Source organism: Engraulis encrasicolus, chromosome 16 (genome assembly GCF_034702125.1).
Source record: "Engraulis encrasicolus isolate BLACKSEA-1 chromosome 16, IST_EnEncr_1.0, whole genome shotgun sequence".
In the NCBI taxonomy this organism is placed as follows: Eukaryota; Metazoa; Chordata; class Actinopteri; order Clupeiformes; family Engraulidae; genus Engraulis; species Engraulis encrasicolus.
In genome coordinates, this window is record NC_085872.1 from 23,987,274 (window position 1) to 24,007,342 (window position 20,069).

General features: G+C 44.3%; 1 protein-coding gene across 1 annotated transcript in view; it reads right to left on the reverse strand.

The window, feature by feature from the left end:
* The window catches only part of cdh6 (cadherin 6), a 29,465-nt gene extending 10,941 nt beyond the window's left edge, over positions 1-18,524 (reverse strand). Inside the window, exons 1-7 of the mRNA XM_063219052.1 lie at positions 18,430-18,524; positions 6,967-7,293; positions 4,656-4,950; positions 4,195-4,314; positions 2,706-2,879; positions 2,007-2,194; positions 1,310-1,557 (exon numbers count right to left, since the gene is read on the reverse strand). Of these exons, the coding sequence (XP_063075122.1) occupies positions 1,310-1,557; positions 2,007-2,194; positions 2,706-2,879; positions 4,195-4,314; positions 4,656-4,950; positions 6,967-7,185 (1,244 nt within the window). The 5' untranslated portion in view covers positions 7,186-7,293; positions 18,430-18,524. The remainder of the gene's footprint in view (positions 1-1,309; positions 1,558-2,006; positions 2,195-2,705; positions 2,880-4,194; positions 4,315-4,655; positions 4,951-6,966; positions 7,294-18,429) is intronic.
* Positions 18,525-20,069: the final 1,545 nt, after the last annotated feature.

A 20,069-nucleotide genomic window follows, 5' to 3' on the forward strand; every position in this document is an offset into this window, starting at 1 on the left:
TTAGTTTTTTTTACTCAGTAAAGCTTGTGCTGTAAAATGTACTGAAGTACATTACTGGAAAGAAAATGTACTCAAGTAAAAGTAAAATTACAAATTTTAAAAAGTAATTTAAAAAGTACAAGTACACAAAAAGCTACTCAATTACAGTAATGCGAGTAAAGTAATTAGTTACTTTCCAGCTCTGGTAAGCGGCATCCTTTTCAGTTCTGCCTACTACTGTATTGCATTAGGAACCGGGCACTGTCAAAATGTTCTCTCTGTTATGCACAGAATTTTGGCTTTTTTGGTTCATTTTCAAGGTACACTGAAAAAGAGATTGAGAAAAACCTTGAGCCCCCTATTTAAAGGGACAGTTTGGTCAATTTCAACATGCAGTTGTAATGCTCACACTACCCTGGACTTGGCAGTGCCTGAGATTTTTTTTTTCTGCTTCTTCAGCCGTTTCCGAGATCCTGGTCATTGTAATGGGGGCAGCTCTTTGTTTACATTTCAAAAAAACATTTTTATTTATTCCCAAAAACATCCAAAAGGTTATAAAACATCAGCAGACAACTAACAAACAGCAGTACCTTTTGGGAAAATATTTAGAGTTGGTCTATGTTTTTAAAAAAATGTAAACAAACGCTGCCCCCATTACAATTGCTCATATCTCGGAAAGGGCTGAGCCGAAAAATGTGGCATCAAAAGGTACTGACAAGTCCAGGGTAGCGTGAGCTATACAACAGCACTTTGAAATTGACCAAACTGTCCCTTTAATACATTGCTCTCAGACCACTTATTTGTATTTCTGATTCATCAAGAGTCTCAGGAGTCACATGATCACCAGTGTGCATGTGACGAAAGCATCAACATACAGGGAGGTGGGCATTTCTTTTCGGATCCAGGCTATCAACTATGTTGAACATACAGTATATCCCCCTCAGCTTTTGCGAGCTGGCTTACTTAAGTTGTGATAGGCCACCGCTCATCTGCTTAGAAGGTGCAAGATTCAGTACAAATGTCTGTATAAAAAGAAGACAATCCGCACACTTCAGGTCTATTTTTGTGTGCAAAGAACCTTTACTTGACTTGCAAGCTTTTGGTTCTTAGACCTTCATCAGGCAGAGCTGGCTTACTAACATGAACTTCCAGCCAACTGGAAACTGATACAATATGTACAGTACCACTGTGCCGTATGTGAAGGAATGCTTGAAGAACGATGAAGATGTGAGGCTTACCTGACAGGGCTGCCTCTTACACAATATGTACAGTACCAATGTACTGTATGTGTGACGGCATGGATGAGGAAGGATGAAGATGTGAGGCTTACCTGACAGGGCTGCGTTGGATGTCAGGGTCCGTGGCGCTGACGGAGCCTGCGGCAGACCCCACGGCAGCGTTCTCCTTCATCTCAAAGACGTAGGTGAAGCGCCCAAACACCGGCGGTTCGTCTACGTCCTCCACAGTGACGTGTACCATGGCTGTGCTGACAGCCAGCATGTGTAGGTCCACCATAGGACGGGGGTTTTGCACCTGGATCTTCAGGTCATAGGATTTCTTCCTCTCATAATCCAGGGGCTACAAAACGATAAAGATAGAAAACAAACCATAAGCGGTTGTGAACTTGTCTGTACAACTTACATTTTTTTTCCTTTTCTTGTGAACTTGTAAATACAAAATGTGCAAATGTATCATTAGTTGTATTAGTTGTCTCTGCAATCAAGCTACCTTTAAAAGCTGGAAAACTCTACTTATGATCTGGAGAGGCTCTCTGTTGCCTCTCCAGCCGTGGGATTGTGTTTGTCTGTGTATTTGGACTGTATGTTTGTTAAATGTCCTTGTTTATTTAAGTACAATTAAAATCCCACTGGTTGGGCTCCATGATTAAAAGGGGGTTGCATATCTATTTTAAGGTTAAGGTTGGTTCTTTGTTAGCCCCATAGGGCCATTTCATGTGTTGGGGCGTAACACATGCTATCGACTCATTTCAACTAAATTAAATTCTGGAAACCCAGAGGAAACCTCACCTTTTTCACAGTGAGCAGCCCTTCCTGTGTGAACCTGTCAGTTGTGATGTCAAACGCATCCTGTCCATCCCCTCCGATGATGCTGTAGTTCATTTCGGCATTCACGCCAATGTCAGCATCCACAGCCTTTATCCTTCCAATAGGAGTGCCAATTTTGGTGGACTCTGGGGTACTAAATGAGTAGGTACCTGGTGGAGATGGAGAAAAGACCACAGAAGAAGAGTATTAGTATTCATATTAGCCCTCCTGGTGAGGCCTAAGGGAGATGGACGACAAAAACAGGCTGGTTTCTCTAGTTTCCATAACTTTGCACAGACGCGCCAGATGCGGAGATACAGAGTAGGCTTAAAGGCATAAAGTCCATTATGCCTGCAGCTGGGGGACTGAATCACCATGCTTTATTGTACTGATAGTGCCCCTGAACAGAAGCAGTCGTGGGAGATGGAGGAAAGAGTGGAGATGGAGGCAGGCGTGCTCTGTCCATTTTCACTGTCTGAATTGGGATTACGACACCGACCTTGTGCACTTTGCAAAGCCCATTGTGCCAGTTCTGCCCTGAACCACATTGCACATGACATCCTTCTGTCCCTCATCACTGTACACAGCCAACAGAGGCGCAGATGTGTTTGGCCATAAATGTCTGCCTACGCCACATAACACAACATAACACGTCGTCCACGACCATGATGGAATTCTTACTTCTGATGAACTGCGGAGGGTTGTCATTCACGTCAGTGAGTGTGATGTTCACAATGGTGCTTCCCACGAGTCCGCCTCTGGCGCCACCCATGTCCTTGGCCTCGATCACCACTTGGTAGTGCTCCCGCGACTCGCGGTCCATGTCGGACGGCCCAAGGACCGTCCTGATGATGCCTGCAGGCAACAACAACAACAACAAAACAACTATCCGGATCAGAGCATTCATTACATTCCCACATGCTGTACTGTGTGCACTCTGCCGCTGTGAATCCAGAGGCGATTCTAGGGCAAGTTGGGGCCCCAAGCAAAAATTCACAACATATCGCCAATAATATAGTTTAACATTTTAGCTGTTATTAACCCTCTATGGGCTTGGGGGCCCCCAAGCAGCTGCCGGCCTAGCCTGGTGACAAGATGTGCCTCTGTGTGAATGCACCAAGTCTGAGTGAGATGAGGTCCCTTGCTGTAGCTGTCTACATGTGATTGACTTCATATTTACACAGATGAAAGCTACTGGAAACAACTTTTCATTTTTTTGTCAATGGCACAAATGTTTCCAGATGACCCACTACTACTACTGCTGATGGATGCGGTGCATTTTTTTTGCAGTCTACAACTCTTAGGATTTCATGTTGTCTGGGTTTGCTACAGGCATCATCATCATCAGCCATGCTACATCGCGGATAAACAGTATCAGTGTTAAGCTGCCCGATAATCTGCACTGGAGCTTTTGTGTTTTCCATCCCTCTCGTTTAAACAAAGACCTCAATGGGAGACTTTTCAGAGTGCACATTAGGAATGATTACAGTACATTGGATGCTATTATTATTATTACTAGGGCAGAAAACACTGAGCTTGGGCAATAGAACCAGCTTTGGCCTGACTGTGACTTACCCGACCTACTGCTTTTCCCACTGCTTATAAACACGGTTCAGTTCGGGTAAAATGGACAATAAATAATGCCTCTTTTCCACTGCAGTTTGTCTGGTTGGCCCACAGCTCGACACAGTGCGACTCGGACGCCACTTTTTGCTCTTCTATTGAGCTGTGTCGTACCCAATTGAAAAGCAAAAAGTGACGGCCAAGTCTTGCTGTGTCGAGCTGTAGGCCAACCAGAAAATCGGCAGTGGAAAAGAGGCATAAGACAACTGTACATCCCATAGTAATGCATAGACAATCTGACAGAAAGACCAGAAATGAAGGCAATGTTCATCCGTTAATTCTGTGAATGTCAAATGTGAATTATCTGGGGATTAAACTGGTGGATTCAAATAAACCTCTCTTTGCCCATAATGATAGACCAGAAAATAACACAGAAACCATGCTATACATGTTGATATTTAAAAACAATTACATTACAGTCTATGGGATGTTGGTCACTTCTGTAACAATGGATGGCAGAGGCATGAAAACTTTAGAACCATCAGATTAGACTACATTGTGTACCCTGGAATGTTATAGTTTTGGGCAGAAAAGAAATGATTCTGACCTGTGGCTTGATCGACGGAGAAATACGGGTGACCTTTGCTGATGCTGTATACAAGCTTTGCCGCCATTCCAAACATCGCGTCGTCTGCATCTTCTGCAATAACCTGGGTCACTGATGTGCCTATGAAAGGTGGATCAAAAACAACGACTCCATCAAAAAGAGGCGAACATGTTCCTTGGCTTTTCCAATTTTGTACAGTGCTTTTTATACGTCCTCCTCAGGGCCAAAAACGAATAGTGTGACTCACATTTGACCAGAGTGTTTGCCCCAAACCCATCTAGTTTTTTGAGTGGCTATTACCTGTACTAAAATATTTAAACACGCTTTCCGAATGAGCCAGAGGTAATTTAAGGACCAGCATGACCCCTACACACACTTCCTCCTTCATCAGCTAGAGTTCAGGAGGACACCACTATGCTTTTGACCTCACATATGAAAAGTCGGCACAGAGCAGTGTTTACCAGCATTTGACCTCTCAGGAATGGTGGCGGTGTAGACCTCCTTGGGGAACTTTGGCTCGTTGTCGTTGATGTCGTGGACTTTCACGATGAATTCCGTCTCCGGCTCCAGCGGGTAGCCCGTGTGCCTGTTCACCGCCTGGGCTTTCAGCATGTAGCTGGCCTTGGACTCCCGGTCCAAGCTGCGCGTCACATGTAGGTCCCCCGAGTCCTCTTTGATGACGAAAATGGTACCTGCGCCTTCCCCGCTGAGCACGTATCTCACATTGCCGTCATCCTTGTCCATGTCGGAGTGGAGCTGTTGACAGGAAGCAAGAGAGTAAGTAAGTCAGTATGCCCTTTATTATCCCACAATGGGGAAATTCATTTGTTGCAGCAGTAACGTACATACAGATGTGCTAAAAAGCACACGGCATACATACAGACACGGGACCAGGAGGTTAAAAAGTATACGAGATGGATAAAAATAGAGATGTTATATAAAAAATAGAGATATGTCTGTTAAAAACAAGCACATTAGTAATAGCGCATTAGCAGCATCATAAAAGGAGGAGGGGGCTAAAAAATAACAATAAATAAGTAAAAAAAATTCAAAAAGAGGGAGTCACAGCAGATTAGCATTAGTCATAATCATCATCACCATCACTACCACCACCACCACCATCATCATCATCATCATCGTCATCATAGCTACCGAGGAGGTGGCATAGCTAGAGGGAGGTGGCATTCACATGGGTGACCTATGTCTTCAGAGACAATCAGCAGGAAACGTGAAATGTGTGCCTGTGTTTCAGAAGCTTGAGTCACACTTAGCAGAAGCCAATTTTTGCTAAATGCCAACCACTCACAGGTGCGAAATGAGAAGCAAGGTAATAAAGAAGCCATTCCAGAGTTATGTGCGCTTGATTGAATTTTTACACTACAATGAAAGGCAAAGGGTTCAAGGCTGTTCAAGGATGTTTAATTGCAGAATGGGTACCAAATGTACATGTACACGCACAGAATGGATTTCCACTTCCACATTTGCATGTATTTTTAAAAAAAATGTCTTTCTAGAAAATATGGGTTGATGAACTTCCTCACCACATTGACACGTTAAAATGAAGTGCATTCACATCACTAGTACTTGTGATTAACCAAGAGTCAAAAGTCAAACTAAGAGTCAAAAGATCACAGGCATGCCTGTGATGGAGCGAGGTGGGCAAAAAAAATCTGTGGTTGCTTGCTCAAATTCACACACACCACAATTTCCCAAGGGTAAATACTCACTGGTGGGCGTTTAAACTGAATGACGGTTTTTTTGTGCTACTTTTCAGATGCAAATCTAACGAAAGCTTTTTCCTGTGTTTTAAAAATATTTCATTGAAAGATTCTCAATAACCATCTGTCAGTGTGTTACAGCGAAAGCTCCAACTCAAAAGCTTTTGACATAAATAAATGAACACAATGAAGACAGGCAGCTGTGATCCTGCGCCAAGCCACATCACTATGTTCTGATTAGGAATTTCTCTTTCATTTGTGTTTGATGCTGATTTGAACTGAAAGAGACCTTGGAACCTGGGATTTTTCACCTCTCGCTCCATCCCTCCCTCCCGGCCTGCCTCTCTCTCTCTCTCTCTCTCTCTCCCACTCTCTCTCTCTCTCTCTCTCCCTCTCTCTCTCTCCCTGCCTGCCTTCCTTCCTTCCATCACTTTCCTCTGTACTCCCTCTTGTGCAGACTCCTCTTTCTTCCCTCTTTCCTGTCTCACAGAACCGCAGTGGTAGTTATTGCCCTTCAACTCTTTTCTGTAAAGATTTAAGAGTACATTCATTTGCACTTGCTAGGTATCCGGCAGACATCCCAATGTGCCTGGCCAGTCTCCACAGACTGACAGCATTAATATAATTGATCTGGATCTAAAGGCTTGGACCCTCATCTGCCGGCAGGTAGTAAAATGCTACATTTACGCCATTACATTTATGGAGGCAGGTAATAAATTGCCGTAACAACTTGTAACAGTTGTTTCACAGGACAAAGGGGACCACTTATGCCTCACCAAAGAATCAGTTTAATGAAACTGTTGTTATTTTAACCTTGGTAAACTTTAAGCGCGATATCCTCACTTCTTGGTTTTAAAGGCATCGAAGGCATCGAAGATACAACCTGTCAGGTTCCCTGAAGGATTGTAAAGTTAATTTCGCTCCATGTTGCCACTCACACCCTACACCTTTGCCGTGACACTGAGAAGTAACACATTACATGTCAATCAAAGATGAAAGACACTGAGGCTGAAAATAGCGGCATCCTTAAAATGGAAGCTATAATCCACCATACCTTGCCAATATACAGGCTCTCTGATCCCGTGTACTCCTCCTGTAGAAAGAACTGATTCCACATCCAGCCTCGTTTAGATCGCCGGAGAGGCACTTCGTGTTTTGATTTGTGTCGGTCCATTTCCCTTCCTGTCATCACGCCGGAGCTGTGGAAGAAGACTGTGGCGTCCACGCTCAGAGACGCCAGGGCCCAGAGCCAGAGTGCCAGGTAAGTCCTCATTTTCAGCAGAGTTAGAGCGAGCGCGGCAGCCTGCGGATCCTATCTGTGGAGGCTGGAGCTCCTTGGCAGGCTCATAGTTCGCCAGATGAGCTGTTCGATATGCTGTACCTGTGGGGCGAGTACACACACACACACACACACACACACACACACACACACACACACACACACACACACACACACACACAGACACACACACACACACACGCACACACACGCACACACACACACACAGACACACACACACACACACAGACACACACACACACGCACGCACACGCACATACACACACACACACACACACACACACCAAAAGGCAACAACGGGTAGGTTTAATATGGAGATAAAACCAGTGAATCGTCCCATTCTGTACTTGCTGTCTGGGCATTTTGGAACACATCCAGCCATGATCTTTGAACATTAAAAAAAAAAGAAAATGGCCTTGTACAGAGTTTCCTGCTCCACAGTGCACGCTGAAAAAAAAATGAATTTGTATCAGACATTATTGGCTGACTAATACTTCTGAAAACTTTCCAAAGATTGTTTCAACCAACAGGCCCTCTGCACGAGAGCAATAAGATATGCAATGAGTCTGTAGTGTGTATTGTTGCAATAGCGCCAATAATTGCCCTCATTTCCTTCTCTTAGGGCCTGCATGGAGCCACACTGTAACAAAAAGGCATCTGCATCTGAAAGAATTTATGAAAATGAGGCAGCCCTTTCATTACTTCCAAAATTAACTGCACACCAAAATTCACAGACTGTGGGAGTGCAAGGGTACCTTGTGACCTATTTAAGAGGGATGGAGACTCACATGGAGGAGGTAGAGGGAACAGCGCTTTCATTTACCCCAACCCCCTCTGTGCCGTCGGAGTAGAAAAGGTGGAAAGGCAGGGAGGAAATACACCAAAAATGGCACACAAACATATGAAATGAAGGCGTGGAATGAAGCCATAAAACATGCGCGGCTCCAAAGCATCTTTCATCTTCATAAAAGTGACGACAAGGGTGTAACTCACGACTGCATTCCAATATGTGTGGTGTTTTCTCCGAAAGGAACATGAATCCCAGAACTACAATCGGCATATGATTAATGGACAGGAAGTGCACTACCACACCACACACTTGAGCATGAACTTCAAATCCATGTAAGATAACGAGATAGGATCATGAGACATCTATAAATAAATTCAATAAAGCAGACTGTGACCAGCGCTAGTCTTGGAGGCTGCCTCTTTCACCACTTGAGAAAAATGTCACACTGAGTTAATTTCAAAAAATAACTCTCAAGGCTACATGACACAGACGTCTGCCTTGAAAAACAAGACTGCCCTTAGGTTAATGCCATATAATTACACCAGCAACAGGGCTTACTCCCTTTAAAGTGCAATAAGTAATGTGTAACTGTATGTCTTTTACAATGGTGAAACTGAAGACAAGTTTCCACACCTGTGGACATTAAAGAATCAAATCAAATCAAAGTATGTTTGCACAGCACTGGCACACCAACAACACTACACAAAATGTATCCACCCGATAGATTTTCAAACTCATAATTCTTGCTTTTGTTATCAATCAATAAAATAAAATAAAATCAAATCAAATCAAATCAAATCAATCAATCAAAATGTATTTGTGTTGCACATTATCAGAACTCTATAGTTGTTTTCAAATACCTTCATTCCCTTATTCACACATCAGTCCTGGAAGCTGCCAAGACGGTGCAAATTGTCCAGGGTTCACGTGAGATTGTGTTGTCACAACGATGTGCCTATTACATATGATGAATTCATCAGTAATTTTAAGGCTGCCTTGATTGTAGCTTCAGTAACTAATGAATTGGTAATTTGTAAACTAGTGAAGTATTTCCATCCTTAAAAAAGACAGAAAAAGGCCCTGCCATGGCCAACCGGTAGGGCACTCGTCTGCCATGAGGCCGACCCGGATTTGATTCCCGGCCCGGGTCATTTGCCAACCCCTCCCCATCTCTCTTCCCATTCACTTCCTGTCCACCTCTCAAACTGTCCTGTCAAATAAAGTCGTAAAAGACGCAAATAAATCTTAAAAAAAAAAAACAGAAAAAAAAAACATTTTCCCTAACCCTTGATGATCAGACATCAACTGCACCTCCTGTCTTCATATCTGTCTCTGCATATGTCTTCTGATGACAGCCTGGCCTTGCTCACTTCCCCTCTTTTCCAAGCAACAAATTGCAAATGTGATTGCTGACAGAAGTAAGGGGAAAAGGGGTTGTGGGGGTTGAAGGGGCTTTGGGGGTAAGGGCATGGTTATGTTTTATCCCCCTTCCCCACTCCACTCATCCTCCCCAATCCCCCTCAACCCCACCCCCATCTCTGCATCGCACTGGAGTGCCTGCGGTTTTCATGATTAACAATGTTGCTGGTGACATTTGCATGTATTCTTTCATCAGTGTAAAAATGCCACAGGTCAACGCCAGCTGCATGACAGCACTAGAGCATGGCGGGCGATTGAGAGGGAGGGAGGGAGGGGGGGAGGGAGGGAGCTCAGCCGTGCCGAGCCAGGCGAGAACGAGTACGAGATCGAAGGCAGTACGACCAACAGCGGTGTGCGCAGAGGCGATTCTAGGGTCAGGTGGGGCCCCAATCGAAAATTCAAAGGAATAAACACCTGAAACAAAATTGCTCCTACTGTAGTTAAGTGTGAGCAATTATTCAGCATATAGGGGCTTGGGGGCCCCAAGCGGCTGCCTGCCTAGCCTGGTGACAAGATGTGCCTCTGGGTGCGCACTGCGCACACTCCTCAACACATCCATTTATCCACACGAATCATGATCACACAGCTGCACAGCCCAGACCCTGCTGGTGCCTGCCTGCCATTCACATCCAATAGGCTCTGCGTTATGAATTGACCTTAATTGCGTATGATAACAATAGACACTGGGCCATATTGATTTGCCGTCACATCAGTGAGCAAGAAAGCAGCACGTGGGTTTATAAGTGTGCTCAAAGGGAGCATGGAGGCATACAGCTAATCGTGCTAAGTGCTCTTTGCAGCTTTGTGGAGGTCAGTGCCTTGTTCATTGACAAGTCTGCAGTCCAGAGATCTCCCAGTCCCCACACACTGGGTTCTTTTTACCTCCGCCAAGGAGGTAATGTTTGTGGTCGCGCTGGTTTGTCTGTCTGTCTGTCTGTCGGTCAGCAGGATAACTCAAAAACTTGTTAACGGATTTGGCTGAAACTTCTGTGGAGTTGTTAGTAATGAAGTGATTAAATTCTGGTGGTGATTCGGAGCACGAACCGGAACCAGGACCTTTTTAAAGATTCTTCACCATTGCTGGCCTATAAATCTAGACGCGCCTAGTGACCAGAAATTGAATTGCGGCAACTCCACAAAGTGAAATGTTCTATCAAGCAGCTTCCTTGGCGGAGGTCTGCGCTCTCTGAGTGTTTCTATCTGTTTCTTACACAGCATGGAGATCTGTTGGATTGTCTGACAGAGTTGTGCAGAACGGGGGCAAGTCGGGGAACGGGGGCTATGTGACACAGTGCGTCAGAGACGATAAGCAGGGCTCGGGTCAAAAAGAAATGTCTGCTGGTTCCTTTACGAGTCTGTCCTGCTGTGAGAATGAAGTCAAGGGAGGGCTGCAAGAGTCCCTGCCATCCATACGAATAGTGATAAACGCATTTTTTTGGTAAAAAGAAGAGAAAATCTCAGTGTGACACAGGGATTTCATGCTACGATGTGTCTCTGATGTCTGAGTAATTCGGCAAAATAATTCCGCAACAAAATGTCATCCCACTGAAAAATGCTTTGATTCTGCTGCGGGGGAGCTCTGTATGATACAACTGCCTTTCATCCAGGAAAAACCGAAAACATTTTACGGAGGCCACGTTTGTTTATCTGACCTTAAAAAGTGCTCGTTTTCTAGGACTGGAGGGGACAGGAACAGCACATGATGCAGAGGCAACAGTACAGAGGACAGAGGCAGTGGAGGCCTTGCAAAGTAAAAAAAAACCCTCCATATTTTGTCACAGCTCCTGCAAAGACAGAGACTGACAAATTAACGAGTAATCTCTACCTTCTATGTCTCACAGTGAAACACTGTTATTTTCCGATGAGCCTGCCTAGCATCTTGTCTGTCCTTGGGACTACACGTGTTCTCTTTTCTTAATGCCTTGTTTTTTTCCCCTATGAAAGACATAGTCCCCTTTTTGACTCAAAGGTACTGGAGAGTGAGGGTATAAGAGGAGAGAGGGAGGAGAGAGGGAGGATGAGGAGGAGGAGGAGGAGGAGGCAGGAAGGGGGCGAGGAGAAGGGCAAAGCGAGCTGACAGGCAAGAAGAGATCGTGGAGCGGAGACACCTGTGGAGGACATGGGGAGGTGTGGGGAGAAAGGGGGATGTGTATGTGTGCATGTGTACGTGTGCCTGCATGTGTGCGTGCGTGTGTGTGTGCGTGTGTGTGCGCGTGCATGTGTATGTGTGTGTGTGCACCCAGCATGGGCCCTGCTCAATGCCCCCTCGACACGCCACAGACAGCCTTGGCAGTGTGTGTGTGTGTGTGTGTGTGTGTGTGTGTGTGTGTGTGTGCATTTGTGTGTGTGTGTGTGCGCGTGCGTGGGTGCGCGTGTGTGTCAGCCGTGGCAGTCCTTATGAATCCCGAGGGAGCAATTAGGAGCGAGGGAAGGAGAATGTCAGCCACAGGCGGCATGGAAAGAAAGAGGGAGAGAGAGAGAGAGAGAGAGAGAGAGAAAGAAGGGGAGAAAAAAAGAGTGAGAAAAAGAGAGAAAGAGAAAGGGAGAGGAGAAAGAAAGGGCGACAGGTAACACACCGTGCTACTGCTGCTGGAAAAGCCTAAGCGAGCAGGGAAGCTAATATGAGGCGGTGTCACAGCCACGCGTCTCCCTCGGGCGCTTAATGAAGAAGGTGGTCAGAAAACCCTCCATTAAGTGGAAATGACTGGACCAAATGCACTCTGACATGAACACTATTATCCCTGTGTGTTTCAGCCCCCCCCACCCATCTCAATCATAGCCTCAAGTCCAACTTCATTTGCTGCGAGAAAACAGTTTTTAAAAAACGATACGGCCTACGTTGAGTGCATGATGTGTTTTTTTTTTTTTTTTTTTTAACTGTATATTTTTCCATAATCAGCCCTGCATGCATTTCACGTAAGGCATTTGGAAATAGCTCGGATGCTAACAAGCACTCAATCGACACAAACTCCCCAGAGGAGATAACATTTCATTCCCGCTGACAGACCTCTTAGCTAGGCCCGTGGTGGTGGTGCAGGGTTGGGCAAAGGCCTGGACGATTAGATGAGTGCAAATTACATTTAGGTGGTAAAGTCCAGGAGACCCAAGGATCCTTTTTGCTTCCACCGAGAGATTGTGATAGCCAGTCCGGCTACTCAGTGTCATTCCTGCGGGGTTAGTGGGTGATCAATGGGTATCGATCCGTCTGTGGGGGTGGGGTTGTAGAAAAGGGAGTAGCCGTCTAGACGGCCAATTTTAAAAAAATGGAGCTGTGGTATCACTTTCTTGAGGCCTTTTTTGGCTTGCCTGCTGATCTGAATGGATTTATTCATCTAATTTCTGTTCCTGTTTCTGTTCCTGTTTCTGTTGAGCTAATTGTTGCTGCGGATGCTAAACATCTCTTGTCTGCCACACCTGCAATGTCACTCAAGTCTCATGCCCGCAGCACCACCATGCCATATGCAGGATGGTCTATACCAGGGCTTGACATTAACTTTTTCGCTTGCTGGCCACTGGCTAGTGGTTTTTAGTCAATAGCCATCCAGCTATTCTACTAGCCACATTTTTTTAATCATGATGCTGTACATCTAACCTCAGAAGATGAGGTGCTTAAAGCAAGAAGATGAGTGCATGTGTTTAAACATGGAAATAAAACAAGGAAATAGAAACTGAGTAACTGAGCTTTTTCTTGAACTTAAATACAAACAATTGATACACAAGGGGCAAAGTGCAGAATATACGCTATTATGATATGTCATATCATAGAATGAGCTACCTGCCAAATTGGCAAGTGACACTGAAATTGTTACCAGGCAGCCACAGCCAAGTTTTACCAGCATTTGGCCGGATGGCAGGTGTCAGTGTGAAGCCCTGGTCTATACGTAGGCAATTTAAAAGCAAACCCTGGTCTCCTCCTCAACATGTTTAGCATGATGGCTTGGCTTCTGTGGGAGACTGTCACACCATATGAGGCATAATCCCAAGCGTATTGCACGACAGCCCACCCCACCCCCACATCAGTGCCACGGTAATCTCCTCAGCAACATGTTATGGCTTCCTCGTCTTCCACTTCTTCATTTGCTACTCTCTCTCTCTCTCTCTCTCTTCCTCGCCTTGCCTCATCCTCTCCCTCTTCCTCTCTCGATCTCTCTCTCCCTCTCTCACGCCACATGTAGCACCCTCTCTCCCTGCCATTTCTGAATTGACGGGGTGCTGTGAATCGACACAATGTCAGGAAGTTGGTGCCCACGGCAGATGGTACCTCTTAATTATATAATAGCTGAGGCCAGTGTGTGGTTTTGGAAACTGTCTTCTTGTGACTGCAGCTCCACTTTAGGAAGTTGCGATCTCGACAGTGCAATGGCTGAGATAAATAACAACGCCACAAATGTTTTTTTTACCCCCATGCATTCTGTTATCACTCCTGAAATGAGCATTCATTCAAGAAGCCAACCATTACTTAAATCAATGGACAGACACACTAATCCTCTCAATCCTTACTATGTAGCACTGCTTGCAGGGGATACCACACTTGGACTCACAATATGCCAGCTCACAGGATGACTGTGACTGTGTGTGTGTGTGTGTGTGTGTGTGTGTGTGTGTGTGTGTGTGTGTGTGTGTGTGTGTGTGTCCGTGTGTGTCTGTGTGTGTGTGTGTGTGTGTGCACACGTGCATGTCAGTGTGTGTTGTCTGTGAGTGTGCACGTGCATGTCAGTGTGTGTGCGCGCGCGTGTGTGTGTGTTTGCATCTTGTAGGGAATGAGGGGAGACAGCTTCCTCTTTAACCCTTTGTCTGCTGTCATGGTGTGTTTGTTTGTGCCATCCTCTCGTGAAGCGATAGGGAGGCGGAGGGGGAGCCCTGAGAACTGCAGCTTTATGGCGGCTGAGCAAAGAGCACAGCGGGAGCCTACAGGTCACTGCCCTCCCCTCTACATTGTAATGCACTCTTGGAATGCAGTCATCTATTGCAATGCAAATGCCCATGTGTCTGGCTAGTTGGCTCAGTGTGTGTGTGTGTGTGTGTGTGTGTGTGTGTGTGTGTGTGTGTGTGTGTGTGTGTGTGTGTGTGTGTGTGTGTGTGTGTGTGTGTGTTTGCGCAGGTGTATGTTTGCGTTTGTGTGTGTTTGTGTTTGTTGTTGCTTTGCCATACCACCTCAGCAAACATGTAAACGAGACATCGACACGGCTTTAAGCCAAACAGGGGTGCATTTCTCAAAACCTAAGTTGCTTACTACATTAGCTACTTTGTTGTTGTCAATGCATTTTCCCATTGGCAACTACCAAAGTTGCTAACAGGCTAACAACTTCTCTTTTGAGAAATGCACCCCAGAGTTGCTGAAGCTGCCTGGGAGAAACTGACCTCGTATCACTGCTAATAGCTTACGTATTCATACATGTCTGGAACCAACTGGACAGTTTGACAGTGCCATTAAGTTGTCTCCAGAAATATTGCCACTTGCATATTTGGGCTCCTTAGCTCGGTAATCTTGACATGCCTTGGACTGATGGGCCTCTCGTATACTTAAGCTCCATGATTCGTGGTCAGGATTTGAATGTTTCTACTTAAGCTGAGAAACCCTCAAAGTGTCAGAACCCATCAGATTTCATGCCCTTAGACATGTTTTCTTAAAGCCCAAATAGAGCACCGCTACATCAAGATAGTGATGTTTTTACTTTGAAAGGTCAAACTGCACCATCTGGATAGCAGTCATAACACAATCTGACATTTGATTTCCTTTTGTTAACTGCTCCTCTGATTTAATCTTTGCTATGTGCAAAGTAGGAAATGCCTGCTCCTGACATTCATCGACACTGACAAATGCAAGAGAAATATGGAAATAATCACCCCCGTCCTCTATTCAGTACATTGCAAAGAAAAAGAGAGACTGGATTTCGCGGCACACTCCAATGTCAACAGGCCAACAAGGCCAAGGCAGAGATGCTTACAGAAGAACGGCAGTCTTTCTCTCTCCTTCCTTTCTTTTCCAAGTATGTCTATCCCACACATGTGACCATCCTCTGGCAAGTACTATCCACCCAGAGGCCTGCCCCTGACCAGCCCTCCACTTATCCTGTTCTTAGTTTGCATTCCACCTTGTGAAGCCCGCATTTGCAAAAGGACGGATATAAGGTGCTCTGTTGAACCATGTAGACATCTTGGCAAACAATTCTCTATGGTCATGGCATTTGACTTTTTTTCTCTCTCAACAAAACACCTACACAGAAACAGCCCCGAAGGCCCAAGTTTGACCTAGGGATCTTATTAAATTAGACGAAACACCAGTTCAACGCACTCCAGTCTGAAGACGATGCCAAGGAGTGCTTCAGTTCTGCTGTTGAAGTCCATCTCATTATCCAGACCCAGCCATGTAATACACATGAAGGACTGCCAACTACCCCTTTGACAGGCCTTTAATATCACAAGATGAATGAACTATGGACATGCTAAAAGGAAAGTGATTATGGAAATTGGAAAAAGCAAACATAAAAAATACACCCATGAATTTGCCCTGGGTTATAAAAATGACTGCATATACTAAACCTACTAAAACAAGTTGATCTGTATTTTTTTAAATATAAATCAGCAGTTACTCCAGATAGTCTTTCTAGGCATTTGAAGGGCAGAAATGGTATTCCCATAGTCGCCACACGCATAAAGAAAAGTACAGTCACAGTGTACTGCATGTATATAGTAGGGCTGTAACCATACACTCAACTCATGATTCGGCTCGTATCACGATTTGTGACCTACGGTTAGATACACAATTTTTGAAATCTATGAAAACTAGTTTATAGGCACAATAGGTTACAAGAGACTACTAAAAATAAATAAAAAATAATAAATAAAAAACTTTAAAAAGAATACCGATGATGATTTGAAGCATTATCACATCATATCATGTGGTTCTGAACTGAAAAGTAACAAAACTGAAAGGGGATATCACGATACTGCCTCCTTACATCTTGATACAGTATCATGATTCTGAGTATCAAGATTTCTCGATTTGTTACGATTTCGTTACAGCCCTAATGTGCATATAAACATCTGATATGCCACTGAAAAAGATTACATGAGCTCAGCTCAGAGCACTGCCAAAAGTAACTGAAAGCTGGAGCTACGCAGCCTAACTACACATAATACCTGTACAAAAGTTACTGTAAGGATAAGATAAACTCTTGCTTAAAGGATTTGCTGGAAATTGGGACTTTCACTCCAATTAATTGAGTGAAATAAACTCCTCACAATATGCTCAACATATATGTTTATGTCATGTATATTGTACTGTTAAGTGACTATGGTCTAAGGCCTGGACAGAGTAAAACACCTGGAAATACCCTTGAAATGACTGAAATCATGAGGTTCGTATCCTCTCGCTGAGGACATAACTCAGACGCAACAGGAGTTGAAGCCCATGTCAAAGGTTACACAATGGATTGACCAAGGGAGTTGAGGGTCATCGTAATTAAGAAGCAGAGAAAGTCACATTTATCTGACCCCAGTCAGCTGGTTACTGAATAAATCTGGGCCACCATTAACATTCCTGATGTGTCCAAGTGGGCCGTCTGGATTGGAGAAACCACTGAGTGCCTTTTTCATTTCCAAATGTTAAAATGAAGGCCTAATGTAGCCCTACCTAACAAAACAGAAAACACAGACAGGGTCCATTATGTTACTCATTATGCTACCACTATATCGCTCATTAGGCTAGTTTCTACTGAAATTACCTGGCTGCCTTTTAGATTCCCTATTTGGCACCAACTCCTGCCTTCCAAGCCAGTCAATCTGAATATCATTACTGATGTTGTTAGGTATGTTACTTGAGATAATCATTGGCTGAATTATCTAAGACATAGGCATCCTGCCTGCCTATCTACTGATACCCCTAGTAATGGCACTAAATACCCCAGTGGCCACCCAAACATTCCTCAAATAAGACCTGACGGTGTCCATCCAGTTATCACAGTAATCTCCATGCCTTCTCTTGCTGTGCTAACATACCATTCCACAGACCATTGTTGCTTAGGTGTTAGAGTCCACTGAACTAATTACCAAACAAAGTTCGTTAACATAGTCTACTCAGTGTCCTCACCTACATCCACTCTGAGCTTCATTGTGCTAATGAATCGACCAAATACAAAGGTAGAAAGGGAACTTTAACAATGACAGCGTTTCCAAAACAAGTCCACCGCGCGGGGACTGTTGGATGCATATAGCGCACATAATATTTTGTTTCGACCAAATGTAATAATATGAACAAGTATAACATACATGCCTACTTTTAAATACTATATTGATAGTCTTACAAAAGCGCTGTTTTTGTCTTTTTCAACGATGACAAAAATGGAACGCAAGTATCATTGATTCAAAAGTTAAGCGTCCTTGCCTGATATTCCATTCATTTTCATCTACTGAAAATTACAACAAAGACCAAACATGCTAATGCCCAGGTTTGTAGAAAACGGTTACAGCCGTGACTACCCATCAACTGTCTCTGAGAAGGACAGGTAGATTTTGGGGTGGTGGCAGGCACTCACAAACGCATGCGTGAATCAAACTAATAGCCTAAATCAGCGAAACATGGATTTCTTCAATATAGCCTATATAGACAGCGATTATAATCATGGTTCATTTTCATTTACCTGACCAAATAATATGCTGAAAATGTCTGGTTGGTTACTTAAAAGACAGCTAACGGCATGTAAAATATAGATTTTCTATCACTCACCCAAACTCAGCAAAACTTGGAACATAAATTAATGGAAGACGCTAACTTACCTGGCATAAACTTCCTCTCAGAAAAGTCACGACATATTGCAATTGTCTGTTCGTTTTCATTCAGTTATTGACAAAGTGTTCAGCATTTCAATAGTTTACATCATTTTAATCCATGGCGACGAGTAAAATGTGTCCGACCATAATAATAAAAAAAAACGATCCCTAAATCCCAAAAATCTCTAAATGAGTCATATTACACACTGTCCAAAAGTTACCAAATGGACACTCACCACACTTGTGAGGGATAACAGCAGAAAGTCCCGGCATAGATGTGTATCCGTTGAATGTTGCGCAAATACTGACTACGAGCGAGTTGCCGTCTACCTCTCCCCTCCCACGGCATCACTCTTCATTGAAGGCTTCTGAAGTCGCACGGACAGTGACTCTGATTGGCTGCCATTCGTCTCTCCCTGTAACCAAAGGATGTCATTTGGGGAATTAACAAGATGTAGTCACGTTTAGAGGGATGGGAGGTCGTTATAGAGTTTAATTATTTTCTGCCACCATCACCCTGGTTTATCATGGGCAAAATATATTGCCCGTGAGGCTGCCACTAAACTATTTGTTGTTGTTAGCCAGGCATGGCTCTTTGCTTTAGCCAGTATTTTTTTAGCTTTCAAATCAGTGGTAATTTATCATTTCAAATTATTTTTTCCCCCAATTGAATCTCCACCCATGTTTCTGAAACATTTCCCAATCAGGTCATATTTAATGAAGCTGTTAGTTGTCATGCTGAGTGGAGGATCGTCTCGAGGTCTCCAAGAGTCTCCCCGTAGTTATCCATAGATGATGGATGGAAGGTTCACCTGTGGTCATCCCATGTGATCTACAATGACAGTGGTACCCCATCATCAACTGACTCTCAGTCCCATCAGTGGTCCTTACTGTACTGTAAAGACATTTTGGGGGAAGTCATCGAGTGGTCTCCCAGTCTAATTTTGTTAATCTTTGACTGGGGGAAAAAAGCACATCATCACCCCCTACCCCCTGCCGACTCTGCCTCAAATTCCATCAACCAAATTAACATTCCACTCTGTTGACAGTTTTTTTTAACCGCTTAGCAGTACGTAAGGGCCCCAAATGAGCTGGCCATTAACTGACATGTAATGACGGACTAGTAGTAGGGTGCCGTGCTGTTGAATGTGCGGCAAAACTTTCGCAGGGACTAATAGCAGGCTGACAGAATGAGTCATTGGGTCAAATCAGCATCATGAGCCAGTGAGTCTAAATTATCTACTTCGCCAGAGGCTCAAAAACTCTACGCGATCAAGATCCAGTTGCAAATGTTGCAAGAATATCTTGGTCATTGCCAATCTTGGGTAGTTGGCATCTAGTGGTCACACATTTGTGATCAAAGTAAATGTATCGGCAACGGTATATATACAGAGAGTATAGAGAGAGAGAGATTCCATTGGCCCATTGTTTCCAGGTTCTATTATTGCAAGGGGGAGGGGGGGGAATCCCCCTTTAGGCAGACCTAAGAACTGTACTATTCAATGCTAGGAGCATTATGACACGCTCCTTTAGGCAGACCGGAACCTGGTCATGTTAGGTGCCCATAGCAACCTATTACATTGGCATATCTCTATATACTTAAAGAATCTCTGGTATATAGGCTACGTTTCAAATGCAGCCAAGCCTATAGTGCGCTCCTCCACAACAGCTCTCAGTGGACGGCACACACCTGTGTTGACAAAGGTGTTTGTCGATGGCATGTGTCGAATGACAGAAAGACAGTTGACCGCCACACACAGTGAATGTGTCGTGTTCAAGTCCAACATGACCTAAATGCTGTTGTGTTGTGTGACATGGGTGATGCACATCTCGCTTGGCTGCTGATATGGCAGAAATACCCGCCCAGCTCAGCATG